Raw genomic sequence first — 27,047 nt, 5'->3', positions numbered from 1 at the left:
ATCCACAGAGAACATCTGCTCACTCATATCTACCTGATCCAGATGGAATCTTGATGGAAGTGAACTAACCCTCTCAGATCTATTGATGATGTTTTTATATTTTTCCAGGACACGCCATGGAGAAACCCTCAAAGGATCGTCTCACTTTATCTCCAGGTTGTAAAATGGAAGATGAGGACATCAAAGAAGAATGTAGAGGAGAAAAGACAATGACCTCTTGGAATCCCTCAGACTCTGAGGAATCTTGTACTGTGGGGGATGGTGCCGGAGTTGAGGGGGAGATGATGTTTTACTGTCTTGAATGTGGGGAAAGTTTTAGCTCTGAATTAGGTCTCTCTGTACATCAGAGGTCTCATTTGGGTGATAAGCTTCGTTCCTGTTCTGAGTGCGGGAAAAGTTTCCTTCATAAATCAGAACTGGTGAGACATCAGAGAACTCACACGGGGGAGAAGCCATATTCCTGTCCTGAGTGTGGGAAGCGTTTCTCCCAGAAGGCCCATCTTTCCAGACATCAGGCATTACACACAGGGGTGAAGCCGTTTTCCTGCGACGAGTGTGGGAAATCTTTTATTCGTAAATCCAAACTGGACATCCATTACAGATCACACACCGGGGAAAAGCCCTATTCCTGCTCGGAGTGCGAGAAATGTTTTTCAGATAAGGAGAAGCTTTCCAGGCATCAGAGACTGCACACAGGCGAGAAATTATACTCCTGCCCTGAGTGTGGGAAATGTTATACACAGAAATCAGACCTTGTTATGCATCAAAGATCTCACACAGGGGAGAGCCCATATTCCTGCCCTGAGTGTGGGAAACTTTTTTCGCAGAAGTCCAATCTTTCTGTACACCAGAGATTGCACACCGGGGAGAAACCATTTCCCTGCCTCGACTGTGGGAAATGTTTTTCTCGGAAATCAGATCTTGTCATACATCAAAGATCTCACACAGGGGAGAAGCCGTATTCCTGCCCTGAGTGCGGGAAATATTTCTCACAGAAGTCCCTTCTTTCCAGACATCAGAGAGTACATACGGGTGAGAAGCAGTATGTCTGCCATGAGTGCGGGAAATCTTTTACACAGAATTCTGAACTCATTACACATCAAAGAACTCACACTGGGGAGAAGCCGTTTTACTGCCCCGAGTGTGGAAAATCTTTTTCGCAGAAGACGAATCTTTCCAAGCATCAGAGATTGCACACAGGCGAGAAGCCGTATGCTTGCTCTGAGTGCGGGAGATGTTTTTCACATAAATCAGAACTTGTTAAACATCAGAGGTCTCACACAGGGGAGAAGCCGTATTCCTGTCCTGAGTGCGGGAAAAGTTTTACGCGTAAAGCAAATCTTACTGAACATCAGCTATGCCACACGCAGGAAAAGCTATTTTCCTGCACTGAGTGCGGGAAATGTTATCAACGGAAATCAGCGCTTGGCAAACATCGAAGATCTCACAAAGGGAGGGAAGCTGTAGTCATGTCCTAGGTGCGGGAAGTGTTTTTTACAGAAGTCTTGTCTTACCAGACATAACAGAACTCACACAATCCTCAAGGTGTATTTGTGTCCTGAGTGTAGGAAATGTCTTCTATATGAATCAGATTTTGCTGTATATTAAAGATTTTACACTGGAAAGAAGCTGTACCCCTGTGGGGGAAATGTTTTTCAGAGATGTAACTAAGCGTCAGATGTTACCAGACATCAGAGAACCCACGCAACCCTCAAGGTGTATTAGTGTCCCGAGTGTGGGAAATGTCTTTTATATGGATCATATTTTTCCGTACATCAGAGATCTCACACTGGGAAGAATCACACCTTGATATACACCTCAGAAAACACGTGGCTGAGCGCTCCTCTGATCTTTATCGTGGAAAAAATACAATGTTCTGTCTGGCTTACTCTGCTAGGAGAGAGAAGGAGGGGTGTTACTGCTGGTTGGATCCCTCTAGGAGAGAGAAGGAGGGGTGTCACTGCTGGTTGGGTCCCTCCTAGGAGAGATAAGGAGGGGATGTCACTGCTGGTTGGGTCCCTCTAGGAGTGAGAAGGAGGGGGGTGTCACTGCTGGTTGTGTCCCTCTAGGATAGAGAAGGAGGGGTGTCACTGCTGGTTGGGTCTCTCTAGGAGAGAGAAGGAGGAGGTGTCACTGCTGGTTGGGTCCCTCTAGGAGAGAGAAGGAGGGGGTGTCACTGCTGGTTGGATCCCTCTAGGAGAGAGAAGGAGGGGGGTGTCACTGCTGGTTGTGTCCCTCTAGGATAGGAAGGAGGGGTGTCACTGCTGGTTGGGTCTCTCTAGGAGAGAGAAGGAGGAGGTGTCACTGCTGGTTGGGTCCCTCTAGGAGAGAGAAGGAGGGGGTGTCACTGCTGGTTGTGTCCCTCTAGGAGAGGGAAGGAGGAGGTGTCACTGCTGGTTGGGTCTCTCTAGGAGAGAGAAGAAGGGGGTGTCACTGCTGGTTGGGTCTCTCTAGGAGAGAGAAGGAAGGGGTGTCACTGCTGGTTGGGTCCCTCTAGGAGAGAGAAGGAGGGGGTGTCACTGCTGGTTGGGTTCCTCTAGGAGAGAGAAGGATGGGGTGTCACTGCTGGTTGGGTTCCTCTAGGAGAGAGAAGGATGGGGTGTCACTGCTGGTTGGGTCCCTCTAGGAGAGAGAAGGAGGAGGTGTCACTGCTGGTTGGGTCCCTCTAGCAGTATAGTCTGATCTCCCCTGATCTTCAGCAGAGGCTTCAAAGGAAGACATCATGGTGAGAGAGGAGCTAGATATTCTTTGTGGATGAAGAGAAGTGGAGATCAGACTTTAGAGGTTTCGGCATCCAACAAAATCACAAAATGGTAAAAAAAAAAAATCATACTTTTCTGACAAAAGATACATAAAATAAACTGTTACTAATGTGTTTTGTGATGAAAATTTGTATTTTTATTTGTATTTTTTTATTAAGTCTATCAAAGTCTGATACATCAATACATAAAAAAAATAATAATATATATATATATATATATATATATATATATACACACACACACACTATACTATACTGTCAAAAGTATTGGGACCCCTGCCTTTACATGAACTTTAATGGCACCCCAGTTTTAGTCCGTAGGGTTCAATATTGAGTTGGCTCCGCCCTTTGCAGCTATAACAGCTTCAGCTCTTCTGGGAGGGCTGTCCACAAGGTTTAGGCCCTGGCTCGCAGTCTCTGCTCTAATTTATTCCAAAGGTGTTCTATCAGGTTGAGGTCAGGACTCTGTGCAGGCCAGTCAAGTTCCTCCACCCCAAACTCACTCATCCATGTCTTTATGGACCTTGCTTTGTGCACTGGTGCGTAATCATGTTGGAACAGGAAGGGGCCATCCCCAAACTGTTACCACAAAGTTGGGAGCATGAAATTGTCCAAAGTGTCTTGGTATGCTGACATCTTAAGATTTCCCTTCACTGGAACTAAGGGGCCAAGCCCAACCCCTGAAAAACAACCCCAAGCCATAATCCCCTCTCCACCAAATGATTTGGACCAGTGCACAAAGCAAGGTCCATAAAGACACGGATGAGCGAGTTTGGGGTGGAGGAACTTGACTGGCCTGCACCGAGTCCTGGCCTCAACCCGACAGAACACTTTTGGGAAGAATTAGAGCGGAGACTGCGAGCCAGGCCCAGTGCCTGACCTCACAAGTGCCCTTCTGGAAGAATGGTCAAACATTCCCATAGACACTCCTAAACCTTGTGGAAGGCCTTCCCAGAAGAGTTGAAGCTGTTATACGGACTAAGACTGGGATGCCATTAAAGTTCATGTGCGTGTAAAGGCGGGCGTCCCAATACTTTTGACAATATAGTGTCTATGTATGTATGTGTGTGTGTGTGTGTATATATATATATATATATATATATATATATATATATTATAAGACTGCTGACAAACTTATCCTTCTCCTATTGTTATTATCTCACATTCACAATGCCAACTAGCTTGGTCTATGCTATTGTATGTGTGTAGTGGTCAACTTCCAGTATATTAGATGCCACAAGGAATTAAGTGCAGAGTAGATAAGCTGTTTCTCCAGTTCCAGTATCACACCACAGATTGCTGATAAAAAAAACTGTGTTCCGGGCTGGTTGGACAGTGGCAGAAGGATTTCCCCATCACTGCTAATCTTGTCTTCAGGTTGCAAGCCAGATTAAATGCTATTAGGCTCTGTTCTGTGTGGAGATCTTGTTCTGAGTGGAAGCCCTGTCCTGGGTGGAGGCTCTGTCCTGGGTGGAGGCTCTGTCCTGGGTGGAGATCCTGTCCTGGGTGGGGGCTCTGTCCTGGGAGGAGGCGCTGTCCTGGGTGGTAGCTCTTTCCTGTCTGGGGGCTCTGTCCTGGGTGGTACCTCTGTCCTAGGTGGGGGCTCTGTCCTGGCTGGAGGCACTGTCCTGGGTGGAGTCCCTGTCCTGGGTGTGGTACCTCTGTCCTATATGGGGGCTCTGTCTGGGGACTCTGTCCTGGGAGGGGGCCCTGTCCTGGGTGGAGGTCCTGTCCTTGGTGGGGGCTCTGTCCTGGGAGGAGGCGCTGTCCTGGGTGGGGGCTCTTTCCTGGGAGGAGGCGCTGTCCTGGGTGGGGGCTCTTTCCTGGGAGGAGGCGCTGTCTTGGGTGGTAGCTCTGTCCTGTGTCTGGACTCTGTCCTGGGTGGGGGCTCTGTCCGGGGTGGAGGCACTGTCCTGGGCGGAGGCACTGCCAGCTTTATTACCAATTCCACTCCTCCACTTAGCAAAGGTTCTTGTTCTCTTATTTACCTCCAGGTTTATAGCAATATGCTGTTTGGAGAGGGAAATTTCTCATAACCCCCCAAAAGAGGGCTATATTTTTCCCTTAAACCAAGGGTTAGGTATGTTGGGCTTACGTTTTTTTTTCTGCAGTTGGTCAAATGTCTGTTTGTACTTCCCCAATCTATTTTTTTTCTCCTGGATTCAGCACAGTAAACTTTTCTTTCCTTTTGATCACTTTCATTATTGGTTTGTTTTTTATCTCTTGCAATTTTTTTTTTTTGTTTTCAGTAAATAATATTATGTAGCACCCTCCTAGATAGGTGCTGGATTAGGTAAATCTAGTTCTTGACTCACTATAATTAGTTGGGCTGAGTGCAATTATTTTGGTCTTTTCTGTGTTTCACTGACTGTTGGGTTGACACTTCCAGTTCCCACTGTCTGTCTGGGAAGGTTCTGGAAGATAGTGGGCTGGGAGAGTCAAATCAGTAGCTGAATATTTATGCAGCCCTGGCCAATCCCTGGGGAAAGGTGACTGGGAGGGAGCATAAATAGCCTGGGGCTTGGAGCAGAAACGTCTTGTCCTAGGAGGAGAAGATCCTAGCCTGGAGGGCTGCTGCCCTCCCAGGCCTTCCATATGTCATCTGCTCATCGAGGTCCAAGCTGGGCTAGCTGGGGGGCCTATTCTGCTAAATACTGCCGGAGCTGACTGAGAGACTTTTGTCTGGGGATCTGGTCTGGGTTCTGGGAGATATTGGAAGGAGGCAACCAATTATCCAAGAACCAGTGTGAGAGAACCCTGCTGCCATCCAGCTGGTGCTAGAGTGAAGCCCCGTACACACGTACCGAATGTCGGCCGAACGATCGGCCGTCTTTTGCCCGGTGCTGTCCTGTCGGCTGAAAAGTGCTAAAGACTGCACACGAATTTTGTCGACCAACAACAGCCGACTGCAGAAGTGATGTCATGTAATGGTTAACTTTCCGTGTCTTTTTTTTTCTCAGAGCATGCCCAGTCTTGCTAATCTGCTGTTTGTCGGCCGAATTCTGTACTGACTTACGAACAATCGGCCGTTCTGGTGACGGCCAACAAAAATTTTATAGCCTGCACACCCGATTCTGTTCAGCCGAAAAGTCGCTGTCGGTTGTCGGAAGCATCATACTAACAAGCCGACAATCGGACGATCGTTCGGCGGCCGAATATTTACGGCCGACAATCGATACGTGTGTACGGGCCTTTAGTGTGGTTCAAAGCGGACATTATTCATGGTGTCCTGGTACAGCTCAGCCCAGTACTTGCGGCTGCAAAGGACTGTGCTCAGAATTTTAGGAGGAATATTAGAGTCCTGAAGTTGCTGCTAAAGTTAATCCAGTATCCCATAGTTACACTAAACCTATCCAAGTTCACGTTCTGGAAGAAAGCATCAGAAAATCATACCCCCTAGACTGGTTTATGATCCAAAGGAGTGACTGTGTGTCTGGCTGTGGGTGCACCAGTGGGAAAAGAACCCAGTGACCAAGACAGTGGGCTCTTATGGGAGTGAGCGCTACAGTTACAAACCTGCATCCCTTGGTCATACAGGTGTAATATCAATCTTGTACAGGTTAATGGACAGACTGCTGGAACATTGTATGAGCTTTACCTTTTCTAGTGGACAAATTACACATGTTAAAGCCAAACACCTGAAGACAAGCATGTGTAATGTACTTTGTGTATCCAGGGCTGTGGACTTGTTGACGGACTGTCTGAGGTGGGCACTAACTGACTAATCAAGGCTTGTCCAGGGGCCTAGCTGTTGATTAGCTTACTGTTGAATTAGGTTACTGTTAGCTACTAGCTGTTCATTAGATGTACTGATAATATTACTGTTTAAAGTTTGCATTGTTTAGGATAATGTGATCAAGCTCTTATCTGATTTTGTGTGGTATTAATTTTGTGTGAAGTTACAATAAAGTGAGTTCCTATTTGCACCTAAACTAATGTAGTCTAGTTCTTGGGTGCAAATCCCAGCTGTAATACCTTGTTCCTATGTTCGAGTGGCAAAAAAGCAGCCCTCTGGCAGACATACTGAGTCGGGGTGTCAGAAGTCCGTCACAATAGAGTTAAATTACAGATGTATACATTATACGTGTGACAGACACAACTGGGACAGAGGATTTTGGAGAGGACTAGTTACAAACCTGCATCCCTTGGTAATACATCCCTGAGACAATAGTGTTCTAAATAGATGTGACAGACCCAACCAGGACAGGGTCTTTTGGGGGGGGGGGGACTAGGGGCTAGCCTTCTACTAATTGATTATGGCCCATGGAGGAGACCAGGGATTTTGTCTGCTTCTTCTGGTCAGATCATGGTGAAGAGCTCAGTTCAGCCTCTGATCCCATGTTGAGAGCAGGTCATTCTCTAGTGATGGACAACAACTTGATGAACGCTGAGATCGAGGTTTGGATTCATTCTCCGAATAAAGACAATAAAGCTTCCCTTCTGGAGTGGATAAAAAGGTGTAATATCAATCTCGTACAGATTAATGGTCAGAGGAAATATGGTGGCCCTCTTGCAGACTGCGTTGGAAAAGGTCCTCCACCTGGGACAGAAATGTTCATCAACAATCTCCCTCAAGAAATCTATGAAGATAAATTAATTTGCACCTAAGCTAGTGTCGTCTTGTTCTTGGGTGCAATTCCCAGCTGTAATACCTTGTTTCTGTGTTCGAGTGGCGAGAAAGCAGCTCTCTGGCAGACATACCGAGTCAGAGTGTCAGGAGTCCGTCACAATAGAGTTATATTACAGATGTATACATTATACGTCCTTTCCTCCTACCCACTGATTATGGCCCATGGAGGAGACCAGGGATTTGTCTGCTTCTTCTAGTCAAATCACGGTGAAGAGCTCAGTTCAGCTTCTGATCCCATGGAGAGGGCAGATCATTCTCTAATGATGGACAACAACGCGAGGAACGCTGAGAGTGAGGCTTGGATTTATTCTCTGAATAAGGACAATAAAGCTTCTCTTCTGGAGTGGATGGAAAGGTGTAATATTAATCTTATATAGCTTAATGATCAGAGGAAATATGGTGGCCTTCCTGCAGACTGGGTTGAAGAAGCCCCTCCACTTGGGAAAGAAATATTTATCAACAATCTCCCTCAAGAAATCTATGAAGACAAATTAATTCCACTTTTTCCGACTGCTGAAACATTGTATGAGTTTTGTCTTATTATGACTTTCCTAGTGGACAGATTACACGAGTGAAAGCCAAACACCAGAAGACAGCATGAGTAATGTACTTTGTGTATTTAGGGTTGTAGACTGTTCCCGGACTGTCTGGAAACAATAATTAATCCAAGCATTGTCTTGGTGGGCAGTAACCTGAGTCACCTGGGCTTGTCTAGGTGACTAGTTGTTAATTATCTTACTGTTTACAGTTTGCATTATGTGATCAAGCTCTTACCTGATTTTGCGTGGTATATATTCTATGTGGGTTTACAATAGAGTCAGTTCCAGTTTGCACCTAAGCTAGTGTCGTCTAGTTCTTGGGTGCAATCACCAGCTATAATACCTGGTTCCTGATGCCATATTGGAGGTAGTTGTATCTTCATGGAGGCAACCAGGCTGGGTGCCGGATGGTCTGTCACAATATGTATTAGAAAGACCAACTAATAGTGTGAAGCTCCAGATAATATCTTTATTAATGTTGTACTCAGTTAAATAGGAATGCAAGGTCTGACACAAAACGTCCTGTTAAGCCCAGTGTGACGGTACTCACTGTCACTGGGAGTGAAAGACAGATACTTAATGGTTTGGATTGCTTAATGTGGGACAGTAATATTTGTCAACAATATCTCTCAAGGAATATGAAGATTTAATCCCACTTTACACTGTGAGACCTATAGCCTGTTGCCATGAAGTCTGACACCTAAATAATCATAGCAATACGTAGATGTGTATTCCATGTACTTCAATGTAGGAGACAGACAGACTATCATTGGAAGTCTTGTCCTATTGTCTATCTATTGAGGTGGAATGTGGATTGTGTTAAGTCTGCCTTTCCCGTTGTTAAATGTTAATAAGCCCACATTGTTCTGTCCAGATGGCTAGATAATTAGTTCAGGTTAATTCTGTTTCTGTATACAATTTCATCTGCATATGATAATGTAATCAGGCATCCCCTGACCTGTGTGGGATAATATGATCAGGAGGGGGAGGACCATGCTGTATATAAATTCTGTGTGACTGTTCAATAAAGAGAGATTTCAGTACAAGCTAAGTTGTTGGCTAGCTTTGTATGTCGGGTGGCTGGGAAAATCTGGTATATATGTTCAAGACTGGAGGAAGCCGTATACTGATGGAAGCCCACAAACACAGTGCAGGTCGAAGTTCTGCTACACCCAGGAATCAACAAAGGCTCAGAATATTATCCAAGGGATTCCATACTATACTGTATTGTTCTAGCTGTGGCAGCTGGTGACCATTGGTGACCAGGATTGGTGAAGTCTTCTAGAACTTTAGGTGTACCAAAATTGGGTATCAGGATCAACAAAAAAATAAAATGGCGACAGGCCTCCTCCCCTGAGGTCTCACGTCCACCTTTCTTGCCATCCCCTTGGTCATGTCAATTACCATCTTTTCGGTGTGGCCTTCTCTTCATCTTGCCTTGTTTTAGGCATTGCTTTCTTAAAATACCCTTAAAGCATGACTTCCACATCTACCGGACTCTTCGGTGGCTGTTGCCTACCCCTTAGTTGGACTGATTTTGGATATACTTTACTGTGTAAAAATGTTTCAAATTCCTGTGCTCCTCAAAAACACGGCTTGTCACATAGGTGAGACTTTTGATGTTTGGTAAGATGAGCCTTCTGTGAAAAACACCTTCCGCACCCGGAGCAGGAATATGGCTTCTCGCCTGTGTGCAATATCTGATGTCTAGAAAGCTTGGCCTTAACTGAAAAAGATTTTCCGCACTCATGGCAGGAATATGGTCTCTCCCCTGTGTGAGATCTTTGATGTACAACTAGATCTGATTTTTGTGCATAACATTTCCCACACTCATGGCAGCAATAAGGCTTCTCTCCTGTGTGAAATCGCTGATGTCTGGAAAGATGGGACTTCTGTGAAAAAAATCTCCCGCACTCAGGGCAAGAATATGGGCTCTCCCCTGTGTGAGATCTTTGATGTATAACAAGGTGTGATTTCTGTGAAAAATGTTTCCCGCACTCATTGCAAGAATAGGGGCTCTCCCCGGTGTGAGATCTTAGATGTATAACAAGGTGTGATTTCTGTGAAAAATGTTTCCCGCACTCGGGGCAAGAATAGGGCCTCTCCCCTGTGTGAGATTTGTAATGTATGATGAGTTCTGATTTAAAGAAAAAATGTTTCCCGCACTCAGAACAAGGTAGAAGTGTCTCACCTTTGTGAGGTTCCTGATGTGCTGTAAGATTTAATACAAAGCTAAAACTTTCCCCACATTCAGGACAGGAAAATGTCTTCTCCCCCTGAATTCCAGCACCATCCCTCACAGTACGAGGTTGCTCAGAGTCAGAGGGATTCCATGGTCTATCCACACTGTGAAGTCCACCATCCATAGTGGAGCTCATTGTCTTTTCTCCTCCACAATCTCCTGTGATGTCCTCCTCTTCCATTTTACAACCTGGAGATAAAGTCAGAAGATCCTTTGAGGGTTTCTCCATGGCGTGTCCTGGAAAAATATAAAAACATCATCAATAGATATGAGAGGGTTAGTTCACTTCCTTCAAGATTCCATCTGGATCAGGTAGATATGAGTGAGCAGATGTTCTCTGTGGATGTCACATATCTCCGACCAATCAGTGTGCAGTAACAGAGCAGAGATAAGAGAAGAATATATTATGGGTCACCTGTGCTGATCTCTGTAGGAGTGTCCTCCTCTATGAATGTCCTCGTCATTCCAGCCTCCTCCGTATATTGCTGATCATCCCTCACATACGTCTCTTCTACTTCACCCTCAACTTTCATCTTCATCAGATCTTCACCCTACACCAACAGAATGGCAGAAAATAATATCTGTAACATAGAAGTATTTATGATGTGAGATCACATAGAAAATATCATCTTGTAGAGTCCACACATCGTCTCCACATGTCAGAGTGTTCAATAACTTTATGTTCCCGACCCTCAACTCCACCCACCTGATGATGGTGAGGAATGGTGTGACCTTCCTGTGTGGAATCCCAGGAATACAGAGGACGGGGACATCTCTCTGGTGGCTTTCTGTTCCTAGGTGGCTCCAACATGACCTTGTAGAGATCTTCTTGTTCTTTAGAAAGCTCATTCATCACTCCATACTCCTCATCATCCTCTTTATACTCTTCTTTAACAACAATATTATAATCCCCAAAGTTTCCGCTCTGAATGAATAAAATATTTACTGTAACAAACATGCTTGTGTAGAAATCATAACTGCGATTATTGATCACCTACATTATTGTGTTGTGCATAGTTGTGATCCTCCTGTGCGAAATCCTGGGAATACAGAGGACGGGGACATCTCTCTGGTGGGTTTCTGTAGCTGGATGACTCCACCATTGTGTCCTGGTACAGATCTTTATGTCCTTTTAGAAACTCCTTCATCACCCCATCTTCATCATCCTCCTTTTTTATCTCGACTTTAACATCTACTTTAGAATCTCTCAGGTTTCCACTCTGAATATAAAAAAAAAATGACATCAATGGTAACAATGCAGATAATGTACAGATCCTAATGATACTATCAGTTTTTGTTCCTCATCATGATACAGTCACCATCCAGACACCTCCCTTGTCTGTTACTGGATAATGTCCCAGAATTCCCAGCACCGCTCACCTCTCCTGTCAGCAGCTCCATCATCTTCTTGGTGACTTCTAGAATCTTCTGCATGTTGTGTCTCTCGGGTTTTAGGGAGTCACATGGAGGCACTGTGATGGTCATATGACCACCTGACTTCAGAAGAGGAAATCTCTGTATTGGGGAACCAATAGGAATATCATGTTAGATTCCCAGAATCCTCCTCACCTTTCTCTGGTCAGGTCTGTGTTTTATTAATAATGATAAGAGTGATGTCATATGACCTCCCAGAATGCGCCTCACCTCTCCGGTCAGGTCTGTGTTTTATTAATAGAGATAAGAGTGATGTCATGAGACCTCCCAGAATCCTCCTCACCTCTCCGGTCAGGTCTGTGTTTTATTAATAGAGATAAGAGTGATGTCATGTGACCTCCCAAAATCCTCCTCACCTCTCCGGTCAGCAGGTAGATGATCTCCAGGGTGAGGTTTAGTATCCTTTCAGTCATGTGACTCCGGTCCTCTTCCATCCTCATTGGTCATATGAACTATACCAGTTTCCTGTAGACCAATAATTGATAAGAGAGAATGATCTGGACTGTACTGGTTGTGCAATATTAGGATGTGGATGTACAGAGGATAATATGAGGGTTTCTATCATGTAAAAATGACTCACATTGGTCTTCTGGATTCAAAATTCCATTTTCTGTGTGAAGGTTATTTTGTCCATTGTATCCTATCCCGTTTGACGACATTGTTGTCTGATCCTGGCCACCTTCACCAGTCTGTGATTAATGGCTGGTCGTTGTCACAAATACATGACAATGACTCTCAATCTCATCCTGCACTAAAAATCTCCAGCTCACAGGGCCACAATCTGGATGCCAGCAGACTGAGAGTGATTGACTATGAGGTTAGTCAACTGAGCAGTTAACCTGTTACACACCAAACAGCTACCACCACATGTTCTATCAGAAAAACAGACCGTTCACAATATCTGCAATAACAATTGGGAATTTTAACAAATGCACACTGTTACGGCAGACAGGAACATTTCAGAGATTTGCAAAGATCTTTATGTCCCTGTATCGTTTCCTATAGTGGTGAGGATATCAATGGGAGGAACAACAGAGCTCTGTGGAGCACCAGGAGATCGGCACTCCTCAATCATGTAGGTTTCTGAAGAAGACTTCAGCCGGCACCAGAGCTCTGTGTTCCCATCTTGCGTCCATATACTGTGTCCCACCCCCTGTCCTATACGATATTCTGTAGTTATGAGGAGATCAGCAAGAGAAACCACAGGACCAGGAGGACCAGGAGTTCGACACTCCCCAGTCATGTAGGTTTCTAAAGAAGACTTCAGCCAGCATCAGAGCTCTGGGTTCCCGTATTGCATCCCTGTACTGTGACCCATCCTCTGTCCTATACGATATTCTGTAGTGATGATGAGATCAGCAAGAGGAACCACAGAGCTCTGTGGAGGACCAGGAGATCGTCACTCCCCAGTCATGTAGGTTTCTGAAGAAGACTTCAGCCGGAATCAGAGCTAAGTGTTCCTGTATTGTGTCCCTGTATAGGCAGTCCCCGGTTTGAAAACAAGAAAGGGTCTGTAGGTTTGTTAAGTTGAATTTGTTTGTAAGTCGGAACAGGTAAATTTTTTCAATGTAGCTCCAGCCAAAAAAAATATTTTTAGGTTTTGTATATAGCATATGGAAGGGTTAACACCCCCGTAACATTTGTTTTGCTATCTGTGTCCCTGTTTAGAAGATTTCACCTCACTTTCTGTCCCTATGAAAATTGGATTTGGAAAATTTTGGGTTGTTGTTGAAAGGATTGGTGATAAACCTCCAGTGGAGACACCTTTTTTTCCCATGATAACTCTTACAGGAGTGAATTTCCCTACCTAGGGGTAGATTTCCTCTTAATTCCTGTTGTCTCCCTCAATTTTTACGTAGAAGTCGTTTGTAAGTCGGATGTTTGTAACCCGGGGACCGCCTGTGCCGTGTCCCATACCCTGTCCTATACGATATCCTTTAGTGATGAGGAGATCAATGAAAGGAACCACATAGCTATGTGGAGGACCAGATCGGCACTCCCCAGTCATGTAGGTTTCTGTAGAAGACTTCAACCTGCATCACAGCTCAGTGTTCCTGTATAGGCAGTCCCCGGTATGAAAACAAGATAGGGTCTGTAGGTTTGTTAAGTTGAATTTGTTTGTAGGTCGGAACAGATACATTTTTTTCAATGTTGCTCCAGCCCAAAAAATATTTTTACCCTGTCCTATACGATATCCTGTAGTGATAAGGTGATCAATGAAAGGAACCACATAGCTCTGTTGAGGACCTGGAGATCGGCACTCCCCAGTCGTGTCGGTTACCTGAAGAAGGCTTCAGCCGGCATCGGAGCTCTGGTCAGAGAGGTCAGAATTTACCTTTATAGGGAAATCTTTTATTTGGGTTTTTTACGTTTGGTGATCAGCTAAACCAACTTATGTTTCATTTCACTGTTACTTTTCTTTTATACCAATGTTTTCACTTCAGTACTGGAAATCAACTGAAATCTGATGGAATACTGAGAGCGATAGAAACATTTTGGGCAGATAAATAGTACATTGATTTGTGTGTTCATCAGACTGAAAAGAGGGACATTTAAAGGACAGATCAAGTTGGGTTATCGAAAAAGGACAGTGATTAGAGCTATGATAAAATAATATCTTATTACCTCCTCTGCTGCCAGTTCCTGCAACTTCCTCCAACACGGAACTTCCAATCTGTTCCTCACATCACTTCCTATCTATTTTGGACATTACTTCCTGTCTGCACCTGACATCATTTCCTGTCTTCCATAGAGACTTCCTGTCTTAATAGAAGTGAGATCACCACCTTGTGGAGATCAGAGGAACTGTAGCCCCTGAGAAACGCCTCGTAGTGGGAACACGGCCTTGTGCTGTGTGTGTACTGTATATTTTTATACAGGATTTATATAGGGCCAACAGTTTGCACAGCATTTTACAGCACTGGGAGCAAACAGTACAGTTATAATACAATTCAAAACAGGAGGAATAAGAAGGCTCTAGTCATTAGAGCAGGGGGTCTTCAAACTATGGCCCTCCAGTTGTTCAGGAACTACAATTCCCATCATGCCTAGTCATATCTGTGGATGTCAGAGTTTTACAATGCCTCATGGGATGAGTAGTTCCACAACAGCTGGAGGGCCGTAGTTTGAGGATCCCTGCTTAGAGCTTACAATATAAAGGATATCCTTGTTGATGGGGTCATCTCCACTTCTACCAAGGGGGAGAGAAATATATTACTGATCGGAATGAGTGGAGGGATTTTGATTTTAATAAATCTGCTGTAAAATGAATAATTTTGATACAGTATATGCTTGTTGTAATTCGTTTCTTATTTGCCATGTAGAGATGTTCAGGCAAAAGGTTTCTGAAAAGAACAACCTACCGTCGTGAAAACCCATGTGTCTTTACAATTCCTGTAAACCCCCCACCACACACACACACCCCCCACCAGCAAACCTTCTAGTAATCAGTAAGTGAATGTCTACCCCACCAAGCCAGGCTTCCTGCCTTTAATTGTGGGTTGGCAGGCTGGCACTCATTGTGAGAACCGGCAATATCATTTTGGGACAGGGTTTTTTCTGACCCAAAGGCTAATTTGGAAATCCATCATGCTAGAGAGGGTCTTGCCTTGGGTGTCAGACATATGGGATGAGTCCCTTTGTCCCATGCTGCCAGAATATTGAGCTGCAATTATCTGGACTAAAACTGGGCATACGGCATAGCCTCAAAGTAGGCACCCTTAGACCCAAGACCCTCAGATACAAGGCAAGTGTTTCACCTGGACCTGAAGGACTCAGGCAAAGGAGTGAAAGGACAGAAGTTTGTCTTGAGGTAGGAAGATCCTGTACAGAGCTGTATCTAATATCAGGCCCTCTAGTTTTCGAGATGGGTCCAGCAATGAGTTCCTGAGATTGAGAATCCAATCGAAGATCTGATGTGTCTTCTGGATGTTCACTAACAGGGACAGGAAGGACTGGTCCTTTAACAGGACATTATCCAGATACCCCATACTATGAAAACCCTGAGCACAAAACAAAGCCAATAGGAGGGGGCGACAAATAGATTGATCACCAACCCTAAAGTGCAGAAAACTCTAGTGAGGTAGAAAGATAGTAATGTGTAAGTACACATCTCAAATGTCTATTGAGGCCATAAAACTCCCCAGATGGAGGGAAGTAATGACTGACCACAATAGGAATGCCAGAGAAGGGGGACTAAGCCGGATACAAGGATAGCTGGTGTGCCCATGTGAAGCTGAAGATACAGGTCTATATCCAAGTAGGTGACCATAGGCAAAAGCTGTTCCTGGTCAACCATGAAGATCAGTAAATCCTCCTGGAGAGGAAATGCCCATGTATCACGAGGGGCTGTTCATGTTCCAATGACAGGGGCCTTCCTCAGAAAGGGAGTGGAGGCCAATGTTCCAATGACAGGGGCCTTCCTCAGAAAGGGAGTGGAGGCCAATAAGCGGAATAGGTCCAGAACCCAAGTTAACATGTGGTCTGGAACAAAGGGTCCAGCAGTGGGAGGAACCCAGGGAGATTGGGGAAGGTGCAGCATCTTCCGCAGGAGCACAAGTCAGATACAAAGGAGCAACTGAAGGGGGAAGGGGAGTTTCAGAGGCAAGGGATTAGCCTGTGGGATAAAAGAGAGACTTTCCACATGTGAATGCCAAAGAGACAACCTACTCAAAAACCCACCATGATGCACAACCATACAATCCCATATACACAATCCTATACCCGTTGTTGATCCAGAGGAAGGCGAAAATAAACCCCAGCAAAGCATGATCCAATTTGCTAAAGCAGGGGAAAAAAATTCCTTCCTGATCCCCCAAGAGGCAATCGGATATTCCCTGGATCAACTTTACCTAAAACATTTTTTAATACCCATTTATATTATGTACACCTAGGAAAGATTCCAGACCTTTTTTAAAGCAATCTAGTGAGCTAGCCAGAACCACCTCTGGAGGGAGTCTATTCCACATTTTCACAGCTCTTACGGTGAAGAAACCTTTCCGTATTTGGAGACTAAATCTGTTTTCCTCTAGATGTAAAGAGTGTCCCCTTGTCCTCTGTGTTGACCTTAAAGGGAACAACTCAACACAAAGTTCACCATATGGTCCCCTTATGTATTTATACATGTTGATCATATCCCCCCTTAATCTCCTCTTCTGAGGGGGTGATATCCACGGCAAGCTCCTATCCCAGGGGGTGTGGTGGTTATTTTAACCTCCAAACAAGGATGCTTTTGGGAATGAATCATCGTCATGATGTGGCTCTTTTCCTTGAGTAAATTATTACATGATCTGTGTATGTGTATGTTTTATGTATTTTAATGTACCATATATTTTGTTCCATTATGGCTGTCATCTGTTTTAACTAACACACATTGGAGACTACTTCCCTCCTACAATTTGGAACAGCTGTTGAACCTTTTTGGTCACCACAGCACTTGATTCAATTACTAATTGATTGGTATGGGGGTGGAGTCTCCTATTATTTGTGTATGAATTGTATATATATATATATATATACATTTTTTTTTTATATGTTATGTGTGCTGTGACCGAGGCTAATCGCTGAAACGCGTTAGCCACCTTGTCCTTTTTACTCACTGAGGTGTAACAATAAAGAATTGGAAGATTTACAGAGTTGCCAGCTGTCCTTTTGCTTGACTATGGAAGAAGATATCGTGGATTGTTTGACGAATTTTAGTGTGAGACATTGAAGATTTATTTTTGAAATGGTCGGATATACTGAAGTGGACACTTTATATATTGTCTTTATATATTGTTATCAAAGGTTTATGGATTGAGGGGGAAGAAGAGATTCCTCTTGGCAGGAGTGGAGATGATCCCATCTATAATACATCCTTCATCTTAATCATGTGAAGCATACTAGAGAGGAGATATTGGGGGGTAACAATGTAGAACAGGCTGAACTGATCCCATGGAGTTACCAGACCATCCACCATGAAGGCTCAAGTGTCCCTGGACCTGGTGGCAGACCTGTCCATTTTGTGCTTGAATCTGGACACGAGTAGATCCATGACGGCAAATGATTACCCCTTCTTCTACCTATACCACCAAACACCACTCTGATGTAGACCAATTGTGAGATTAAGCCTTCTTCAGAAACCAGCTCCATCTCCTGGTTCTCCACTGAGATTTTTCCCACATAAACATACCTCCAAACCGTCCCTGATTCGCCAGGACCATTCCGCAAATTGATCCCTGTCCCCGGATCCCGGCGAATCAAGGCTGAGTCCCGGAATGCCCGCGGCGTGTGTGGGTTGTCTAGGTTACCGCACACTGTAAGCAACACTTTGTATGGTAGCGGGGATGTCTCCCCGGCTGCCTCTGCAGTCTTCACTGGTCACTGTGTGTATGGAGTACACTGAGGTCCCCCCTCCTCCTCCTGCTGTGATGTTTTCCTGTACACAGGGGGAGGGAGGAGAAGGGGGGGAGGAGGAGGCACACCGCTCTGCATGAAGAGAATCCTCTGTCAGGATCATAGCAGAAGATCGGACAAGGTCAATTGCAGGTAACCCTTACACTGTTGGCACATCATCACTGGAAGGGATCATTCATGTTCTTTTCAGCTTCCAGAAAATGAGACTTTAACAGCATTTTATGTTTTAGGAGAGTGCTGCAGACACTTATCTGTAATATGTCATGTACTATGTCTCTGATCTCTCAAAGTCTCTTGTATACTACTGAAGCATTTCCGTAGTCTCCAACAACCCCTGTATCATGTTCGAAGGTCTAACAACCCCTGTATCATGTCTGCAGTCTCCAACAACCCCTGTATCATATCTGCAGTCTCCAAAAACCCCTGTATCATATCTGCAGTCTCCAACAACCCCTGTATGATGTCTGCAGTCTCCGACAACTCCTGTATCATATCTGCAGTCTCCGACAACTCCTGTATCATGTCTGCAATGTCCAACAACCCCTGTATCATGTCTGCAATGTCCAACAACCCCTGTATCATGTCCACAGTCTCCAACAACCCTTGTATCATATCCGCAGTCTCCAACAACCCCTGTATCATGTCCGCAGTCTCCAACAACCCCTGTATCATGTCCACAGTTTCCAACAACCCCTGTATCATGTCCACAGTCTCCAACAACCCCTGTATCATGTCTGCAATGTCCAAAAACCCCTGTATCATGTCCACAGTCTCCAACAACCCCTGTATCATGTCCACAGTCTCCAACAACCCCTTTATCATGTCTGCAATGTCCAACAACCCCTGTATCATGTCCGCAGTCTCCAACAACCCCTGTATCATGTCCACAGTCTCCAACAACCCCTGTATCATGTCCACAGTGTCCAACAACCACTGTTTCATGTCCGAAGGTCTAACAACCCCTTTATCATGTCCGCAGTCTCCAACAACCCCTGTATCATGTCTGCAGTGTCCAACAACCTCTGTTTCATGTCCGAAGGTCTAACAACCCCTGTATCATGTCCGCAGTCTCCAACAACCCCTGTATCATGTCCAAAGTCTCCAACAACCCCTGTATCATGTCCGCAGTCTCTAACAATCCCTGTATCATGTCCGCAGTGTCCAACAACCCCTGTATCATGTCCGAAGTCTCCAACAACCCCTGTATCATGTCCGCAGTCTCCAACAACCCCTGTATCATGTCCAAAGTCTCCAACAACCCCTGTATCATGTCCGCAGTCTCTAACAATCCCTGTATCATGTCCGCAGTGTCCAACAACCCCTGTATCATGTCCGAAGTCTCCAACAACCCCTGTATAATGTCCACAGTCTCTGACAGTCTCTTGTATCATGTCCGCAGTCTCTGACAGCCACTTGTAATACAGTCCTCTGTGCATTACATTCTTCTGATTGTTGAACACATTGCATTACACACCCTGGACCCCTACAGCCTGCGTTATCTCTCCTAAACCTGTCACTGACTGCAGCACTCCCACACCCCTGCACTCTGCTTTACACACTCCCGCACTATATACACAATACTGTACATTATATACTTCTCACCAAAGTCTTCATTGTTTCAATAGTTGCTGGTTGCTATGCAGTCGCTGACTATTTTATTGAATTTATTCTTTAAGGTAGGCTCAGACAAAGCAATCAAAGCCTATTTTATAGGTACAAGGATGACTGGGTTTTGTTTAAACATATCCCTTAAGCCCCTCCCACTGCTAGGCACTTGATCACGCCCACAATTTACCGCGACGTAGCACGCCGGAAGTTTCTTTTCCCTCCTCCAGTGTCTCTCATTTTGAAGTTCAAAAGTTGGGAGTGTAACGGAACCGCGACCCACACTGTGTTTGTGGGCTTACGTCAGTATACGGCTTACTACAGTCTTGAACAGATAGATATCCCAGCCGCCCTACATACAAAACTAGCCGACAACTTAGCTTGTATGTATCTGAAAGCAACAACTTCTTTATTGACAGTCTCACACAATTTATACACACATGAGGACCTCCCCCTCCTGATCAAAATACCCCATCAGGTCACATGCCTGATTACATTATCATATGCAGATGAAATTGTATATGAAAATAAAATTAACCTGAACTAATTATCTAGCCATCTGGACAGGAACAATATGTGAGTTCATTAACAATTAACAATGGGACAGACAGGCTTAACAGAATACACATCACACATCAATACATATACATAAACAATAGGGAGAGACCACCAGTGACAGATTGTCCGTCTCTGACATTGAAGAACATGGAACAAGGAATAGTCTTCATAAATTTCTTGAGATATATGGCCGATAAATATTACTGTCCTATTTGAAGCAATTCAAACCATATTCTCAGTGTCCCTTAATTATCTGACCATCATTTCCTTGGTCACCCTGTGTCCCTAATAGACACAGGGTGACTTACACATAAGAGAGGCCTAGGGAGCTGAGAAAGGGATTTCCCAACCTCTCCAAAGTAAGCTGGGTTCCACAGGCCCCCCAACCAAAGTGACTCCCGTCACAGGGAGGTATGCATTACAGTACATACACACACAGCACAAGGCTGTGTTCACACTACGAGACGATTCTTGAGGCTGCAGTTCTTCTGATCTCCACAAGGTGGAGATCTTCTCACTTCTACTGAGGCAGAAAGTCTCTATGGAAGACAGGAAGTGATGTCAGGTACAAACAGGAAGTGATGTCAAGTATAAATAGGAAGTGATGTGAGGAACAGATTTGATGTTCCGAGTTGAAGGAAGTAGAGAGGAGACATTGATGGAACTGGCAGCAGAGGAGGTAATGAGATTTTATTTTATTACAGCTCTTATTATTGCCCCTTTTGGGAACCCAAATTGATCTTTCCTTTAAATGTCCCTTTTTCCGTCTGATATACTATTTATCTGCCCAAAGTGTTTATATCATTCTCAGTATTTCATCAGATTTCCCGTATTGAAGTGAAAACTCTGGTATAAAAGAGAAATAATGGTGACAGTGGGTGTTACTGATCACATTGTCATCAAACCCAAATAGAAGGTTTCCCTGTAGTGGTAAATTCTTACCTCTCTGAAGGGAGCTCCGATGCCGGCTGAAGTCTTCTTCAGGAAGTGCCGATCTCCTGGTCCTCCACAGAGATCTGTGGTTTCTCATGTTGATCTCCTCATCACTACAGGAACCCAGTACGGGAACATGGAGCTCCGATGCCTGCTGAGGTCTACTTCAGAAACCTAAATGACCGGGGAGTGACAATCTCCTGGTCTTACACAGAGTTCTCTGGTTTCTCCCACTGATCTCTACATCCATACAGGATATGATATAGTGACATGGTACAGGACACCATACAGGGGCACAGCAGTGACATAGAGGTCTGTGGGGAAAAATCTCAGTGGAGAACCAGGAGATGGAGCTGGTTTCTGAAGAAGGCTTTATCGCATGATTGGTCTACATCAGAGTGGCGTTTGGTGGCATAGGTTAAGGTGACCAGATTTTTTAAATGAAATCCGGGGACATATTATTATTATTTTTTTTTTTATTGGCAAATGGTAAACTATTTTATAAGCAGACCCCCATAAGCTCACGGTCCCCTATATCAGTGAGCCCCGCTCCCCCCTACCCCTTTCCTTGCAGACCTTTAGAGATCAGAGAGCCCCCCCCCCCCCCCTTAAGTCAGCGCCCCCTGCCCTCTTTATCACATCCATTCAGATTGCCTTACTAGCGGGACCCAGGAGCTACTGCAAGCAAGGAGGGAAGTGTGAGAGCCGAGTTGGGGGGCGGAGCTGGGAGGTAAAGCCGCTCTAGGGCTATTTGCCTCCTACTATGCAGTGTGAAGGGCAGAAAAAAACATGTTATTGGCTGCTAGGACATCAACCAATGACTGCAAAGGAGATCAGTGAGGGGTTGGGGGTGAGAGAGGTACCGGGGCGGGAGAAGCAGAGAGGCGCAGCCAACAGAAATCTCATTAAGTGGAGCGCAGTGCAGGAACTTGGTCCGACACAAGCTCCATCCCCAGGACATATTTACTAGATGGATGGGACTGGAAGTATGTTGTGTCTGGGTCACAATTGAACAGAGATGTGGGCACAAGTGTCTAAACCTGGACTCTCCGGAGCAATACTGGACAGGTGGCATCCCAATACCGGACATAACTGGGAACTGACTTGGTCCGGGGACAGTGTCCTCAGTGCGGGGACTGTCCCATGAAACCGGGAAGTCTGGTCACCCTAGCATAGGTAGAAGAAGGGGTAACAATTTACCTTCTTCTTTAGTTCATTAGAGGGAATACGTTTATTTCAGATTTAGGCTTTACTTCACTACATTAGAAATCAGGGTTGCACCAGAAGTTGCACCATTCAAAAAGAACTAAACATTCCGGCCCTGTCCACCATCCACATCCAAGGTGTTTGAAAATAGGCAGGTGGTGCCCAGGTGCCCAGATTCAAGGTCCAGGGACCCTTTAGCCTTCATGGTGAATGGTCTAGTGACTTCATGGGATCAGTTTAACCTGTTCTACTTTGTCCCCCCCCCCCCAATATCTCCCCCCCTCCCAATGTGTCTCCCACTTGTGACAATTGCATCGAGCTGGGCAATGCTGAAAGTAACATCAACCTTCCTACTGACCCCCACAAATCCTTATTCTAATATTGTAAAACCAATACTGTCCAGATAATTCTCCACTATCCATCTACAGGGAAACCAGCATAGATCACATGACCTCATCAATGAGGATGGAGGAGGACCAGAGTCACATGACTGAGAAGATACTAAACCTCACCCTGGAGATCATCTACCTGCTGACTGGAGAGGTGAGGAGGATTCTGGGAGGTCACATGACATCACTCTTATCTCTAATTATAAAACACAGACCTGACCGGAGAGGTGAGGAGGATTCTGGGAGGTCACATGACATCACTCTTATCTCTATTAATTAAACACAGACCTGACCGGAGAGGTGAGGAGGATTCTGGGATTCTAACACGATATTCTTATTGGTTCCTCAATACAGAGATTTCCTCTTCTGAAGTCAGGTGATCATATGACCATCACAGTGCCTCCATGTGACTCCCTAAAACCTGAGAGACACAACATGCAGAAAATTCTAGAAGTCACCAAGAAGATGATGGAGCTGCTGACAGGAGAGGTGAGCGGTGCTGGGAATTCTGGGACATTATCCAGTAACAGACAAGGGATGTGTCTGGATGGTGACTGTATCATTGTGTGTGTCAGGTTCCTATAAGGTGTCAGGATGTCACTGTCTATTTCTCCATGGAGGAGTGGGAGTATTTAGAAGCAAACAAGGATCTCTACAAGGACGTCATGATGGAGAATCAGCCGCCCCTCACATCACCGGGTAAGAGGAGACTTTATTGTAAAGGAGAGAGCAGTACGGAGGCTCCACCTAGATCCCCCATCATCTGATAAACACATAGAAACAATGTATTCAGTCAGTGTGTGTGTTTCCTACAGATGGATCCAGTAATGGGAACCCACCAGAGAGATGTCCCCGTCCTCTGTATTCCCGGGATTCCACACAGGAAGGTCACACCATCCCCCACCATCATCAGGTAGGTGGAGTTGAGGGTCGGGAACATAAAGTGATTGAACACTCTGACATGTGGAGACGATGTGTGGATTCTACAAGATGATATTTTCTATGTGATCTCACATCATAAATACTTCTATGTTACAGATGTTATTTTCTGTCATTCTGTTGGTTTAGGGTGAAGATCTGATGAACATAAAAGTTGAGGGTGAAGTAGAAGAGACGTATGTGAGGGATGATCAGCAATATACGGAGGAGGCTGGAATGATGAGGACATTCATAGAGGAGGACACTCCTACAGAGATCAGCACAGGTGAGCCATAATATATTCTTCTCTTATCTCTGCTCTGTTACTGCACACTGATTAGTCCAGAATAGGGGGGAGCTGGGTGATATCAATAAGGGAAAAATAGGTTGGTATTGGTCACCTCCCTTTACTGATACTCATCGTGGGGTTCACCTGGCAGTATTAGGTTGTATTTCAACACAGCAAGCTCCTTCCAGTGCTTCATCACACCAGACGCCTAGGCCTATGATCATTTGTTCTATGGTAAAGGGTCTACAAGTCTGAACTTTGAAGCTCTTGTTTATCGGAGATCACATGACCCAGTGCCTAGTTTTGTGGTTGTGTAAAGAGCATGGACCTCCCAGTCCCCATTGGTTCCTGCTCTTCTGACAAGGCTGTGTAAATGTAGAAGTGATCTGGGAGGAGGACCAAAGGCCCTTTGACTGAAGAGGGGAAGAGTCCCAGCTGGTTGTGACATCCACAGAGAACATCTGCTCACTCATATCTACCTGATCCAGATGGAATCTTGATGTAAGTGAACTAACCCTCTCATATCTATTGATGATGTTTTTATATTTTTCCAGGACATGCCATGGAGAAACCCTCAAAGGATCGTCTCACTTTATCTCCAGGTTGTAAAATGGAAGATGAGGACATCACAGGAGATTGTGGAGGAGAAAAGATAATGAGCTCAACTATGGATGGTGGACTTCACAGTTTGGATAGACCATGGAATCTCTCTGACTCTGAGCAACCTGGTACTGTAAGCGATGGTGCTAGAAGTCAGGGGGAGAGGAAATTTTCCTGTTCTGAATGTGGGGAAAGTTTTAGCTCTGAATTAAGTCTTTCTGTACATCAGAGATCGCACACAGGTGAGAGGCCTTATGTCTGTTCTGGGTGTGGAAAATATTTTCTTCATAAATCAGATCTCATCATACATTATAGATCTCACACGGGGGAGAAGCCGTTTTCCTGTGAAGAGTGCGGGAAATGTTTTTCACAGAAGTCCTGTCTTTCCAGGCATCAGAGATTGCACAGAGGCGAGAAGCCATATGCCTGCTCGGAGTGCAGGAAATGTTTTTCACAGAAATCAGATCTTGTGGCACATCAGAGATCTCACACAGGGGAGAAGCCGTATTCCTGCCTCGAGTGTGGCAAAAGTTTTTCCAATAGGCCCAATTTTATCAGACATCAGAGATTGCACACGGGCGAGAAGCCGTATTCCTGCTCTGAGTGCCTGATGTGTTTTTCAGAGAAGGCCTATCTTACCTCACATCAAAGATCTCACACAGGCGTGAAGCCGTTTTCATGCTCTGATTGTGGAAAAGGTTTCTTACGGAAGTCCCATCTTATCGATCATCAGAAATGCAGCACAAGGGAAAAGATGTTTTCCTCCCCTGAGTGCGGGAAATGTTTTTCATAGAAATGTTATCTTACCAAACATCGTAGAATGCACGCAACCCTTGTGGTGTATTAGTTTCCCGGGTGCAGGAAATGTCTTTTATAGGGATCATATTTTGCTGTACATCGGAGATCTTACACTGGGAAGAAGCACACCTTGATATACACCTCAGAAAACACGTGGCTGAGCGCTCCTCCGATCTTTATAACCTAAAAAATCACTTTATAAGGAAATCAGAGTTCACTAAAGACATCAAAGTTCGAAAAGTCCTATATAGTTTAGTCTTTGAGGAGGTGAAAACAGGTGGTTTGTCGTTGCTGGTTGAGTCTCTCATGTGAAGTCTGGTCTCCCCTGTTATTTAGTAGGGGCTTCAAAAGAAATAACTTTGGTAATCGAGTAGCTAGATCTTGCTTGGGGATGAAGAGCAGAGGAGATCAGTCTACATGACAGGACTGAGCGTTCCTATGCAGTACTCTTGTTATCAACCCTCCCAGGCAGCTGCATTTGCTTGGAGAGTGCCACCTGCTGGCTGAAGATGGTTAATATGATATTGGTATTGGAAACATTTCATATGTACCTCATGACATGCAGATATATATTACCATTATTTTTTGAATATGAAACAAATTAAAATTTATATATTTAAAATAGTTGTATTCTTTGTAAGTTAATTGATAAAAATCTGCCTGTTGATCCATAGAAGGGCTCAAAATCCAAGGAGCACCTTTGGGCTTTCAAAGGAGCCTTCATGAAGACGTTTTTTGCCACAAGTGTTTGGAGAATGCGGAATGAAAATGTATTTTTTATGCAAAGTTGTCAGATAATAAGTTATTTCTAACTTGAAACATAGGCCTACTTAGACTTACACTCCAGAACAGATTCTACTACTCCTTCCAAATATGATAATACCACGTGTGAGACTTTTTCTACAGCCTGGCCACATCTTAGTGAAAAAAATATACAGGGATATGGGAAATGATTATCGACATGAACACATACACCCACACAGGTTAAACTGGATGGATTTGTGTCTTTATTCAACCTTACCTACTATGTAACATAGAGAGGCCCAAAATCCAAGGAGCACCTTCAGGTTTTCTAGGGGCATAAATTACAAATTTAACTACCCTACCACATTTTTGGATACTGTGACAAATGTGTTGGTGATCGGAGACACTGTAAATGATTTCAGTGTTTGGACTCTTTCATATATGAGGTTGAAGTGGGGGCGTTCCTTAAAGGTTGCTTTTTAGTCATGGTTTTACTGACCCCAACCGCTTTTTCCTTTAGATGCAGAGGCAGCTTAGGGGTGTGCACATGTGATGTTTTGCTTCACAGCCGTGGCAGAAATGATACCTTCATAACTTTTGGCAGGCATAGCGCCTGACGATCACCATCAATTTAATTGAATGGGGGCGCTTGTGCCAATTCCAAATGGTAAAAGCAGGTGGCAAGGAGGTGAAAAGCAGAGCTTACTCATCGCCTGTCAAATGCTCTCGAGCCATCCGAATACGTAGATGTGAAGGAGGCCTTATGGTGACACTGAGACTGGTGTGGTGTTGATTGGGGACACTGTGACTGGCTGCATTATTGTGGCTCGTTTACACGTGAGGTTGGGGAGCAGTAAAACCTATCGCTATTAATAGATACACTCACCGGCCACTTTATTAGCTACACCTTGCTACTACTGGGTTGGACCCCCTTTTGCCTTCATTCTTCGTGGGATAGATTCAACAAGATTTTGTAAACATTCCTCAGAAATTTTGCTCCATAGTGAC

The 27,047-nt window shown here is 44.7% G+C and overlaps 6 protein-coding genes across 6 annotated transcripts in view; all 6 read left to right on the top strand.

The window, feature by feature from the left end:
• The window catches only part of LOC309564447 (uncharacterized protein), a 714,240-nt gene that overhangs the window by 444,241 nt on the left and 242,952 nt on the right, over positions 1 to 27,047 (top strand).
• Positions 1 to 27,047, top strand: part of LOC309563950 (uncharacterized protein) — a gene marked incomplete at its 3' end in the record, with an annotated part of 302,349 nt that overhangs the window by 211,528 nt on the left and 63,774 nt on the right. The gene's annotated exons all lie outside the window — the stretch shown is intronic.
• The window catches only part of LOC309563951 (uncharacterized protein), a gene marked incomplete at its 3' end in the record, with an annotated part of 261,782 nt that overhangs the window by 198,575 nt on the left and 36,160 nt on the right, over positions 1 to 27,047 (top strand). The window lies entirely within an intron of this gene.
• Positions 1 to 27,047, top strand: part of LOC309563953 (uncharacterized protein) — a gene marked incomplete at its 3' end in the record, with an annotated part of 229,314 nt that overhangs the window by 198,078 nt on the left and 4,189 nt on the right. The window lies entirely within an intron of this gene.
• On the top strand, positions 112 to 25,394 carry LOC309563955 (uncharacterized protein). The gene is made up of 5 exons (XM_082268585.1): positions 112 to 1,463; positions 7,947 to 7,992; positions 12,227 to 12,423; positions 23,759 to 23,894; positions 24,452 to 25,394. Exons 1-5 carry the CDS (start codon positions 117 to 119, stop codon positions 25,288 to 25,290), a joined length of 2,565 nt encoding a protein of 854 aa, XP_082124711.1. The 5' UTR covers positions 112 to 116; the 3' UTR covers positions 25,291 to 25,394.
• LOC309562939 (uncharacterized protein) lies at positions 22,676 to 23,303 on the top strand. Its single transcript, XM_082267267.1, has 2 exons — positions 22,676 to 22,844; positions 23,045 to 23,303. The coding sequence occupies exons 1-2, from the start codon at positions 22,749 to 22,751 to the stop codon at positions 23,273 to 23,275; spliced, it is 327 nt and encodes a 108-aa protein (XP_082123393.1). The 5' UTR covers positions 22,676 to 22,748; the 3' UTR covers positions 23,276 to 23,303.

Source organism: Pelophylax lessonae (genome assembly GCF_965119305.1).
Source record: "Pelophylax lessonae genome assembly, chromosome: 9".
NCBI lineage: Eukaryota > Metazoa > Chordata > Amphibia > Anura > Ranidae > Pelophylax > Pelophylax lessonae.
This window is presented reverse-complemented; position numbering and strand designations above follow the sequence as displayed.

What these genes read in the sequence shown, in the direction of transcription:
- LOC309562939 (XM_082267267.1), top strand. Translation starts at nt 22,749, where the DNA reads ATGACCTCATCAATGAGGATGGAGGAGGACCAGAGTCACATGACTGAG. An exon ending in TCTACCTGCTGACTGGAGAG is followed by an intron (nt 22,845 to 23,044) that starts GTGAGGAGGATT and finishes TCCTCAATACAG; the next exon opens with AGATTTCCTCTTCTGAAGTC.
- LOC309563955 (XM_082268585.1), top strand. Translation starts at nt 117, where the DNA reads ATGGAGAAACCCTCAAAGGATCGTCTCACTTTATCTCCAGGTTGTAAA. An exon ending in CTCACAAAGGGAGGGAAGCT is followed by an intron (nt 1,464 to 7,946) that starts GTAGTCATGTCC and finishes TGACTTTCCTAG; the next exon opens with TGGACAGATTACACGAGTGA. An exon ending in TCCTACAGAGATCAGCACAG is followed by an intron (nt 23,895 to 24,451) that starts GTGAGCCATAAT and finishes ATATTTTTCCAG; the next exon opens with GACATGCCATGGAGAAACCC.